This window comes from Trichomycterus rosablanca, chromosome 13, assembly GCF_030014385.1.
Source record: "Trichomycterus rosablanca isolate fTriRos1 chromosome 13, fTriRos1.hap1, whole genome shotgun sequence".
Lineage (NCBI taxonomy): Eukaryota > Metazoa > Chordata > Actinopteri > Siluriformes > Trichomycteridae > Trichomycterus > Trichomycterus rosablanca.
Window position 1 is genome coordinate 3,723,322 of NC_086000.1, and position 12,348 is coordinate 3,735,669.

At 43.0% G+C, this 12,348-nt stretch overlaps 1 protein-coding gene across 1 annotated transcript in view; it reads right to left on the minus strand.

Annotated features, from left to right (window-relative positions):
- Window positions 1-214: 214 nt before the first annotated feature.
- Window positions 215-12,348, minus strand: part of mdga2a (MAM domain containing glycosylphosphatidylinositol anchor 2a) — a 44,997-nt gene continuing 32,863 nt past the window's right edge. The window contains exons 11-17 of the mRNA XM_063007887.1: window positions 10,524-10,701; window positions 8,130-8,150; window positions 5,559-5,714; window positions 4,910-5,074; window positions 4,144-4,274; window positions 2,493-2,595; window positions 215-303 (exon numbers count right to left, since the gene is read on the minus strand). Of these exons, the coding sequence (XP_062863957.1) occupies window positions 215-303; window positions 2,493-2,595; window positions 4,144-4,274; window positions 4,910-5,074; window positions 5,559-5,714; window positions 8,130-8,150; window positions 10,524-10,701 (843 nt within the window). The remainder of the gene's footprint in view (window positions 304-2,492; window positions 2,596-4,143; window positions 4,275-4,909; window positions 5,075-5,558; window positions 5,715-8,129; window positions 8,151-10,523; window positions 10,702-12,348) is intronic.

A 12,348-nucleotide genomic window follows, 5' to 3' on the forward strand; every position in this document is an offset into this window, starting at 1 on the left:
CGGCAGTTCACAGCGGTTTTACTAGGCGTTTAAATCCTGACCCGTCTGGGCTCCCGTGATGTTCTGATCAGTGTAAGTTTACCTACGAATGAAAACCCTTCTGGATCGTATTTTTTCTGTCACAGACCGGTGGATCTTTGGTAGTTGTTTACAGACAGTTCCGCCTGCCAGAATCCCGCGAGGGCCAGTCGGATCGGACCTCTCGGGAACGCGGTCACCTCTGACGGCCGACCAGGACCAGGAGCGGAGCGAGACAAAGCTGCCATATATGATTCGCTGTAGGGGGAGCCAGGGACCTCGGATCTGAAGAGGAAACAGATAGACACATGATTTATTCATCATTCTGTACTCAGTACCAGTACTATAATAAATAACCCAGTACCAACACTATCTAAGTCATATATAGGTTATTTAGGGTAGTTTCACCCATGTATGTGAAACAATAAAGCATTTATTAAGCTGTATGTTTAAGTGCTTTGCTGTGGGAGGAGTCAGGGACCTAGGATCTGAAGAGGAAACAGACAGGCACATCATTCATCCATCATTCTGTACTCAGTACCAGTACTATGAAAAAAATACCAGTATGAACACTATCTAAGTCAGGGTTTTTCAAGTAAAGTTAGTGGCGTGGTGCAGCGGTAAAACACACTAGCACACCAGAGCTGACATTTCGAACTCATCGGTTCGAAACTCGGCTCTGGTGTGCTAGTGTGTTTTACCGGGACTGGTGCAACTACGACCTCTGCTGGCTGACTAATGGCACTGCACAGAGTCAAGGGATAATGAGGATCAGGGTGTGGCTCACCGTACACAAAGCTGATTCGCATATGAACTCGCCTTGTGCAGGTGAAAAGATGCACACGTGTCAGAGGGGGCTTTTGTTAGTCACGCTCTCCTCAATCAGAAGTGGAGATCAGCATCAGTAAAGAGGAAGCATAATGCAATAGACTAGATTGGGAGGAAAATTGGGTCCCACTGTGGTTTACAAGATGGGACGTAAAGCCTCCACAAGTTTATTACCTGCTTATGTGCCTGTTAACATTTGTTTATTTAATTATTATTAGTTTTCTCTGTGACCCATATTTTTGGCTCGTGACCCAGGGTTTAAAAAACCACTGATCCAAGTAACTGACACCGAATGGGGCGCCAATCCATTGTGAGGCTTTGGCCATTCCCCACCACTTAGACACAGACAATCGTGTCTGTGTGTAGACACCTGACTGGCTGATAGCACAGCTGGTGATTCGAACCCTGGATCCCAGCAGTAGCAGGCTAGTGGAAAGCAAGCCAGCTAGTATTTGCATTTACGTGTTACAGTATACAGTCTAAGCAATTGAGGGTTAATGGCCTTGCTTAAGTGCCCAACAGTGGCAACCTGGCAGTGGTGGGGTTTAAACCAGCAACCTTCTGCTTACTAGTCCAGTACCTTAACCGCTAGAGCATCAGTTGATCATATCATTTACATTGACATTTATGGCGCTTTTATCCAAAGGGAAAGAAGGCTGGGTGGGGGATCACCACCTTACTGTTGCAACAGTGCCCCCTAAGGTCAGGTCAGGGCTCCAGCAAGAATGGTGGAAGAGTACAGAAAAAGTAGCATGGTCTTCCCTACTTGCTGAGACTCTCTGTAAGACTCAATTTCTGGCTGGTGTAGGTACACAAGTCTACGACTGGCCTACATCAGCATCAAACTACTGGCATATATCAATAATTAATATTTTATACACTGTACCAATTATAATGTGCAGCGTTAATGCAGGAGGAGTCAGTGTGTCTGCATTAGCATCACAAATCAATACCTGAGATATTTATATCATCTTTATTAGTTACACTGTGTTGCCAAAAGTATGTAGACCACCTTCAGTTACTAAGGTCCATCAATAGACTTGAACTCCAGAGGCCTTTACAGATCCCTGATGTCAACCTCAATGAACAGCTTTTTTCTTTCACAAATGACTGAATGGGCACAAATTCCCACAGAATTTCCGCACCTTTGTGGAAATATCCTGCACAGACTAATACAAGCTATTAAACCACGGTATACACTGAAGCACCAGAAAAACTGGAGCATCCATTATGGTATTGGGAACCCTGATACGTCTATACTGTATCTGCCTCATTGATGACGAATTACATTCGTTCATGTCCTGTATTCATTCTGATGGATTTGGGCTCTTCTCTTCTCAATGTGCCACCACACATGCTAAGAGATGCCAAACAGAGGAACACTCATCTGAGGTTGGGGTCACCAGATCACGGCGTTATTGAACACAGCACTGTGGAACACTGTGGAAAAAGTATGGTGTTCATTCCTACAGATGATTTCCTCAAGCTCGTGGAGTCCACGCCCCGCATTTCTGCAGTCCTACACTGGTTTTACACTGGTGTACCAGCTTTCCTAGCACCTCAGTGTGTAATAAAGCCAACAGTTTTAGAACGGAATGCCAGTCTAGCTCATATCCGTGTCAGCATTTAGTGTGTAATTTACTCACTGCTGTTGGGAGGTGGATCTTGACACTTTCCTTCCTCGATGGCCACGTCGTCTATGGCAATGTCTCCTTCGATGCCAGCGCCACGGACGCCCTCCAGAACCATCTACACAATCAATTAGGGGGAGAAAGAACAGAAAACACGACAAGTTGACAGATTCTGCACAAACAGCCTGGAAGGTTCCTGAAATGGGATGGAGAACCAGTGAAAGATTGTGGACACTCATTATGGACAGTCTTAGATCTTTGTAGGTTCTTCTAAACGATTCATTTGGTGGCGTAGAAAATTCTAGAATGGAATTCAACTCTCCGGCATGGCCTCCTAATCCCTGGTGGGTCATTATAGACAGTGACGTCTCTGTGACCCTATAAACAGGGTTACTTTGACTGTGCCTTTTACACATTTACACATATTTGCTAACGTGCATGACATTACTTATATTAAACGTGTACATGCTTCTAATTTTATGACCCTTCACTGTTCTAAGAATACTGGAACCCTGTGCACAAATCAAGGTCTGTAAATACATAGTTTGGAATTCAAAAAGCCTGTTCAGAGCCCTGATGCCAACCCCAATAAATGGCTTTTTTCTTTCACAGAGGACTAAATGAGCACAAATTCCCACAGACACAAGCCTTAGAAGCCACGGTTTAAGTATAATAACGACTACAGTTTTACGTTTGAGCGTCCAGACACTTTTGAGCTTTTAGTGTGTAGTAACCCAGCTTGTTTGGACACTGGGGTCAGAGGGCAAAGCCAAAAAGTATATGGATCCAACAGTGGCTGAGTGGCAGAGCCAGGATTCGAATTACATTTGAATGTACAGCGTGAACGCACTGCCTGTCTAAATCAAAATGTGCACCAATAGAATGTGGACAACCCTTCCTCTGTACAGAGCCCTGACCACAACCCCTTTCCAAAAGATCAAAGGCTGTTATAGCCCATCGTTTGGACCAGGATATCCTAAAAATCAGTATATGGATCCAGCAGTGGCTGAGTGACAGAGCCGGGATTTGAATCCATGATCTTCTGATTCGTAGCCTAAAGCTCTACCCACTGGGATACTACTGTGCCCTGTTTCACCACGGGGGGGCAACAGTGGCTGAGTGGCAGAGCCTGGATTCAAATCCATGATCTTCTGATTCGTAGCCCAAAGTTTTACCCACTGGGATTCTACTGTGCCCTGTTTTACCACGAGGGGGGGGGGGCAACAGTGGCTGAGTGGCTCTACCCACTAGGATACTTCTGTGCCCTGTTTCACCGGGGGACGGGGTGGGGGGCAACTTTCTTGCTTTGCAGCGTTTAAGCCCATGACGATGGTACATGTTCCAATTATTCAGTCACCAAAAATAGAAGATTAAAAGTGTCTAAATACTTTTGGTTACACCCAGTACAGTACAGTACAGTCTTCCATTTAAATATCTGTATATCTATATGCACTGTTCTTTTCCTGTTGTGGCATTTGTGACCAAAAGTATGTGGACAAGGCTAATTTTTACTGAACCCATGCTTTGCTACAGGGTGTATAAATTAATTTCACAAACTGAGGTCTATAAAGACAACAAGCACGTAGTCATGTGACCACTGTTTAGAACAATCTACATGTTCACGACCAGCCTGATAAATCAGGAGACGGGCGGGGCGCAGAGTTACCTGAAAGGCGGACGTAGGGTGGACGTTCACCCTAGCTTGTCTCCAGCGGTCCCCTTGGTTTCCGCTCAGGGTCCAGACGGAACTGTCCTCGCCAGAGGGATTCTTCTGCCTCAAATACGCATTGAGAGATCCTTCACAGAGCAAAAACAAAAATAACACTTAATTTGTGCTTTTATTTTCACTGACGTGGTGAAAACAGTCGTGCTAAAATAAGCGTCAGCCTGTTTGGGGAAAATTCGTGCTCTGTGCAGCTTCACCCCCCCTCAAAAAAAGCTGATGATTTAAGACCGCCGGATTCTTTTTTTTGTTGGCTGTGCAGTCGACTCAGAGCTTCTTTAACCCCGAGACTCTCAGCAGGTCCACACACACACACACAGAGTCAATGAGAGGACACAGACGCAAGGTCGAGTCGGCCTGACTCGTTCCAGTTCGGAGGACAGACGGTTTGACCGAGCAGAAAATTGCGGTTCCGAGCTCGCTGTGGGTCGGCGACTGGGTCACCGCTGCTCCTTAAGAGTGAGTCTGTCTCAGACGTGAACACAGCATGAAATAAATGAAAAAAACTTCAGTCTGTCTGCAAGGCAGCATGACGGAACGTGAAGCTTGCAATGGTGGATCGGACGACGGTGGCGCTAGATGATTCTTCACTACAAGACCTAGCATGCCCACTCAATGTGCAAAGCCATCGTTCAAACCAGGATATCCTACAAACCCCAGGTCAGATGTCCACATGCTGTATAAACAATACAACCCACCCATTTCTTACCTATATGCTTGCCGTACATGTGGTAGAAGAAGCTGAAGCAGTAGGTGGGATTGTGAGCCACGCTCCCGTACGGGTTCTTCGGAGCGACGCTGAACAGCGGGGTCAGCAGCCGAGCCTGGTCTCCTTCCAGACGAGGCCGTGACGTCTCAACGTACATATAATAACCTGCACAGAGCATGAAAGGTGTAAACATGATACCTAGGTTCTTCATTCAATTTTGTATTTGCCACATTGTAGTCATGTCCGATTCCCAATCGTGAGTTCTCCACTGATGGGAATAGCTGCATACTAGTGCTGACCTCCAGCTGTGTGTGTGTGGGTGTGAGGGTGTGTGTGTGTGTGTGTGTGGGGGGGGGGGGGTCTTACAGAAAGCCCTAACACATCTGGAGGATCATGCTAGACTCTCTGTACTCCTTCACCTAGTGGATTAATGGGTAGTATGTCATAATTTCACATCTGGCTTTCCTTGTTGACCGTGTCTGTTACAGTTAAGTGAAAAAGTAATCGCGCCCCCCGCTCCTCTCTCTGATTGCTTCTGTTGTTGTATTTGTCACATCAAAAGCACCACGGTACACAAAGGTACCATCAGTAGTTTTGACATGGCGCTGCTGTCACATGACTGTATTATCGCACGATTGAGCAGGTGTACCTTGCTTTGAGCCACTGCGGTCGCTGCTCGGTCCAGTGTTGGGAGTGTATTTGGTGTCCCTGGTGGAGGCGCTGTGCCTCGTCCAGTCGAATTCCTCCGTCTTGTCTTGGGTGAACATGCAGATCGCTTCGTCATCAAAGCCACAGTGAAATTTACCTAGAAAAGGATGACACGTCTCAGTCCAGGTATTAACCTTCATAAAGCTACAGTAGTATTATATAATTTTTTTCTGCAAGATCTACAGCTTATAGAGGTGGTCTTAGCAAATATTTACCAACTGACCAGAAAAGATAAGGGGCAGTGGACCAAAATGACCACAGACAAATAATTAATTTGAGAGGAATTTGGACTGTAAACGTCATAAGAACATTACAAACGCTGTTGTTAAATGGATTGCAATGGACCGTTAATAGTTAATTACATGGATCAAATTGATGTTATACATGCTGGAAATAGTTTATATGAATTTCTTCATCATTTATTTATTTATTAGGATTTTAACTTCATGTTTTACACACTTTGGTTACATTCATGACAGGACAGGTAGTTACTCATTACACAAGATTCATCAGTCATGGACAATTTTGTATCTCCAGTTCACCTCATTTGCACGTCTTTGGACTGTGGGAGGAAACCGGAGCTCCCGGAGAAAACCCACGCAGACACGGAGAGAACATGCAAACTCCACACAGAAAGGACCTGGACCGCTCCACCTGGGGATCGATCCCAGGACCTTCTAGCTGTGAGGCGACAGTGCTACCTACTGAGCCACCGTGCCGCCCAATTCCTTTATAAAGATAAAGATCATTTAGATTGAATAATTTTATTATAATTTTATTACAATTTTTACATTTTCTTGCAATAAAATTGTGCACTAATGTTTAGATTTTGTTTTGTTGTTTTTGTAGTCGATTAATTGCAAATAATTTGGTTCTTTATTCGTGATTAATCACAATTAAAAAATTGTAATCGTTTCACAGCCCTAATTTTAGTCTTCGCCTGTTTAAAACACATTAATTAGCTCAATTTTATATATTTTTTTCTCTTAATTTCAATATATATTTCTTCATAACTAATACTGTTACGCCTTTATTACGTATAACAACGATCTTGCTGTCTGATACATTACAAACTCCTGTTACGTAAAGGCCAGTACTTCTCCTAGAAGTCCTAGTTTAGTCTAACCAAGTAAAGGGTTTAAAACACTAGTGCACATTTGCATTGCACTTGATAAACTGTGGGCCACAATCGTGTTGGCAGCCAATAAAAATTTGATTTGCACAAGCCTACGTCTAAACGTTTGGTAAGCCACAGTCATCACAGTTCTGTCAGGCAATTTAATGAATCAAGTCGACTATTTATTACGAGTTATATTTTCAAGTGAAAAAATAGATTGAGAATGAATTCATTCATGTATTGGAGGACTTTGACAGAAAAGTTATTGACACGTTTACCCAGATGAGAAATCGTGGTGCATCTTTTCTTTTTGAGCAATCAATATCAATATATATAAGTGAATTTTGCATTATTACATAGGTATTATTTCGGCTCTAGGTTATGACACAAAAAGCTTTGGGTTTCCTGCTCTGAAATGTTGATTTGGACGTTTTATTACAGTCGCAGACCAAAATGATCTTATACTGCTTGACTACTCTGGATTTGTAATGTGATGTGATGCTCTATAGCAGGGGTGTCCAAACTGTTCTTGTTGGGGGCCAAATGGAGTAAATAATATGCAAACATGGGCCACAGACTCTTTTGTATTAACAAAAGTCAAATATAATAGACATACTTGATTACTAACTAGTGTAAATTAGGATTTTGCCGATTTCACTCACCAGTTTATGATCCTAATGAGAAGATTATTACACTTCTTTAAATTCTCACGTTTATCCAAAATCCCAGGAATGTTAATGTTGGTGTATCGTTAATGGTTTGAGTCGGGGGAAAGATGATGAACATTATAGATTTGTTTTATGTGATAGCGACACCGAGAGTTCAACCAGTTCAAACAGTTTTTAAAACCCGTTTAATAAAGGACAAGTTTAATTTTATTTCTAAAATACCTCGCAAGCCGTTTCAAAAATGCCAATGAGCTGTAGTTTGGAAATTCCTGCTTTATACTTAGGTAATTAACCAGTCGTGTGAGATTAATGACGTTATTGATGACGTCAGACATAATCCAGTCTCGCTTTTGCATCTCCTGCTTTACATTAATGTGAGCAGTTGTGACGTCATTAATGAGGCGCGTTTGGGTTTGGATCCATTGAGCGACCATACAGAGGTTACTGTGCCCCAGCAGACGCCACTGGTTCTCATACTGCTGCTCAAGAAAACCAATTGTTATTAAGTGTTAGAACAAGGTTTATAAATCTAGAGAATGAATTAGGCTCTGAAAGATGTTTGGCCTCCTTTGCTTGGCTGCCCGCGTCTAAAAACTGTAACTTTTCACGCCCACTAAACACCGCTGCTTGTGTATGCCACCTATTTTTCAAAATAGTGCTTTTCTAAGTGAAAAAAGTGAAACTCTAAACTGCTTATTGATGCTAAAGACATTTAAAAGATACTTACTCCAGTGAGGGTTTACAGGAGCTGTAAATCAGAGGAGAAAACAACGTTAACCAAAAAAAGAATCAGGTCTGGCTCGGCTACACTCAAGAGCTTATTATTACTCTATAATAAAGGACAGAGGAGGACTATTGGAAGATTATTGTTTGTCTCTGGGGTGTGATGTGAAAAAGAGAAAAAGGTTTTAGCATCATTGACTTTTAGCACGGAGGGAATCGGGGGGTGGATTAATGGGTGAGGGATGGTAAAAAGATTTTCACTGCATTACTGAAACACTGAGACATACTGAGAGAAAGGGCTGAAGAAAAACTCCTGGTTCTTTGCATCCATTGAAAAGCCATTGATCTGATAATACGCATCGTCAGAAGGCCACGAGTCAAAACAGTGCTGCGTCGACTGTCAAACTTAGTACCATAAAGTCATGGGAGGCCATGTGTTTAACAAGGTTTTGATGAGGAAAAAGTAGCGGACCAAGTACTGAACCTTGGGGAACCCCAGATAAAGGATTGCATTGTGAGGGTGTAGTTCCCCTATACTATACTATATAATACTATACACTAAAATAACACAAGTTGTCTTTAGTTCTGACATCCACTTTACAGCAGTGCTGTTAGCTTACCAGCATCTGTTGCTGCATCCCAATCCACATCAAACTCTGCTAGATACATGACAAATTAGTACACAACCATTAGTATCATTACTATTTTTAATCCTGTTTACCATGTAGTATGCGATTTGGGACACAATCCTGCTGCTGATGTGGGGCAAACAACGCTAGTTAACAAACTCAGAAATGTGTATAAAATAGAAGCCAAGAATGTCAATGTAAACACACAGTCATTATAGCCGACGTCACCTGGGCACTGAACAGAGGGGTCCCCAACCTGGTTAAGAAGGCTCAGCAAATGCTTAGCCTTCTTCACAATAGAGAGGAACTTCGCCATAGGGAGTCCCTCAAGGTTCTGTCCTCTTCTTTTTGTCATCTAAACCTGTTAAACCCTCCTATGGCTTTATGATACTCAGCTCATATCTTGTCATGTCTCCAACGTACCTCATGATCCAAAACTTAACCCACAGAGCTAATGTGTATGTATTTCTGGAGATGTGTGTCCACCATGGCAAGACGTATGAAACCATGTGATAATGTGCTCATGTTGCTAACCCGACCAGATAATGCCGATTCATAGTTTTTAACATCAGAACGATTCAAGCATGCCGCTTATATCCTTGTCCAGTCTTTTTGTCATATACGGTATATACACACCGATCAGGCATAACATTATGACCACCTTTCTAATATTTTCCTGTCAAAACAGCCCTGACCCGTCGAGGCATGGACTCCACTAGACCCCTGAAGCTGCGCTGTGGTATATGGCACCAAGATGTTAGCAGCAGATCCTTTAACTCCTGTAAGTTGTGAGGTGGGGCCTCCATGGATCGGACTTGTTTGTCCAGCACGTCCCACAGATGCTCGATTGGATTGAGATCCGGGGAATTCGGAGGCCAAGTCAACACCTCAAACTGTTGCTCCTCATTGTTGATGTGGTAGGGCGCATCATCCTGCTGAAAGAGGCCACAGATATCAGAGAATACCATTTCCATGAAAGGGTGAACACGGTCTGTAACAATGCTTAGGTAGGTGGTACGTGTCGAAGTAACATCCACATGGATGGCAGGACCCAAGGTTTCCCAGCAGAGCATTGCCCAAAGCATCACACTGCCTCCACCGGCTCGCCTTCTTCCCATAGTGCATCCTGGTGCCGTGTGTTCCTCAGGTAAGCGACTCACATGCACCTGGCCATCCACGTGATGTAAAAGAAAACGTGGTCCAGTTCCGATGCTCACGTGCCCATTGTTGGCGCTTTCGGCGGTGCACAGGGGTCAGCATGGGCACCCTGACTGGTCTGCGGCTATGCAGCCCCATACGCAACAAACTGCGATGAACTACTGTGTATTCTGACACCTTTGTATTAGAACCAGCATTAACTTCTTCAGCTATCTGTGCTACAGTAGCTCGTCTGTTGGATCGGAAATTTCAATTGAATACAGTACGGGTCAAAAAGTATTAGCAGAACATTGCAGTCCCTTTTTAATTACATGTTTTCCCACTCATGACTATTTAAACTCTTGACTTTGACTGAATGGCAGGATTCCAAGAGCTTGTTCTAGTGTCCACATTTAGCTCGCATTAAATCATCCAAATGTTTTAGCACTACAGTAACAAGCAGTCAGCATTAACAACAATATCAAAATGATGGTCTCCAAATAGCACTAAACATGACGTCTGATGATGATGTTTTCCAGGACAAATGCACCAACAGGACAGATTATGCTTCATGCTATGGAATGAGATGTTCAGAAGATAAGAATATTTTTTAATAACGCAGGTCGCTGTACCAGTGTAGCGGATGATCCTATCGGTGGAGTCTCCTTCTCCCAGACGGGTGATGGGAGTGAGGCGCACCTGGTAGGCCTCGGGTTTTATCAGCTCAGTCAGGTTGTAGGTGAGGAGCTCGCCTTTCTGAATGGCACCCTCCATGGGGATCTCCTGCTCCCACCACCGCGAATGTCCCAACTATAGAAAATAATGTAGAAAATGAATTACGTTCTAAAGTAAAAACAAACAAAAAGGCTATTATTACATTTATTTATTAGGATTTATGTTTTACAGTTTGGTTACATTCATGACGGGACGGGTATCTCAATTCACTTCAATTGCACATCATTGGACTGTGGGAGGAAACCGGAGCTTCCGGAGGAAACCCACACAGACACGGGGAGAACATGCAAACTCCACACAGAAAGGACCCGGACTGCTCCCACCTGGGAATCGAACCCAGGACCTTCTTGCTGTGAGGTGACAGTGCAACCCCAACATTTTGGGCTATCATTTTAATTTGTAGCTTTTTTAATGTGTCTAAAAGTTTATATACATTTGCATAGGAAAAGCACGTCTTGAGCAAGGCCCCTGACCCTGTCCGCAGCTGACCCCAGCTTTGACCCCAGCTTCCAAAACAAGCTGGAATACACGAAGAAAGAATTTTAATGTACTGTACATGTGTATATGTACACCGATCAGCCATAACATTAAAACCACCTCCTTGTTTCTACACTCACTGTCCATTTTATCAGCTCCCCTTACCATATAGAAGCACTACAATTACTGACTGTAGTCCATCTGTTTCTCTGCATGCTTTGTTAGCCCCCTTTCACCCTGTTCTTAATGGTCAGTACCCCCACAGGACCACTACAGAGCAGGTATTATTTAGGTGGTGGATCATTCTCAGCACTGCAGTGACTTTACATCTACAAGGTGGACCAACTAGGTAGGAGTGTCTAATAGAGTGGACAGTGAGTGGACACTGTATTTAAAAACTTATACCAGCACAACACATACTAACACACCACCACCATGTCAGTTTCACTGCAGTGCTGAGAATGATCCACCACCTAAATAATACCTGCTCTGTGGTGGTCCTGATCATTAAAGATTATACAGATGGACTACAGTCAGTAATTGTAGAACTACAAAGTGCTTCTATATGGTAAGTGGAGCTGATAAAATGGACAGTGAGTGTAGAAACAAGGAGGTGGTTTTAATGTTATGGAAATCATAGAAGCTTCTGCAGCACTGAATTAATAATGTGGTTTGCTGGATCCCACAAATCTAAACAAATTGAATAAAATAAATTTAATTTAGATTTTATTGCTCTGAACAAAGACAAAGATAAAGTTAAAAATCCCTGGACTGATAAGACACACTCCCCTAACACGTGTATGCAAGTTTTAATTGTAGTTTTAACTGCAGGCAATCAAAAAGCAATTTTATTAAAGCAGTTTAATATTTTAGAGGAAATGATTGTAATTAGTGTAATTATATCCACCCATTAACACGTCTGTTGTGACAGAGAAGTTATTATACTGTTTAAAAGCCGTTTCTTGAGCTCACGGTGGAGTTAAAACATCAGCCTTCACTCATTAGTTTTAGGCCACAGTTATATTACGAATACAAACTTTAATGAAATTCTGGAGGAAATACAGATATACAGTCGACCCTTGAGTTACGAACGGTTTACCACGCGAACATTTTGTGTAACAAACAATCTTTTTCAACTTAACGTACGAACAAATATAATATAGCCCGCTGGGAAAATCTGAATGCTCGAGATCGACGGCCGTTGAGCTTGCATTGTTTGTTGTTGCATTTGTGTATATATATACA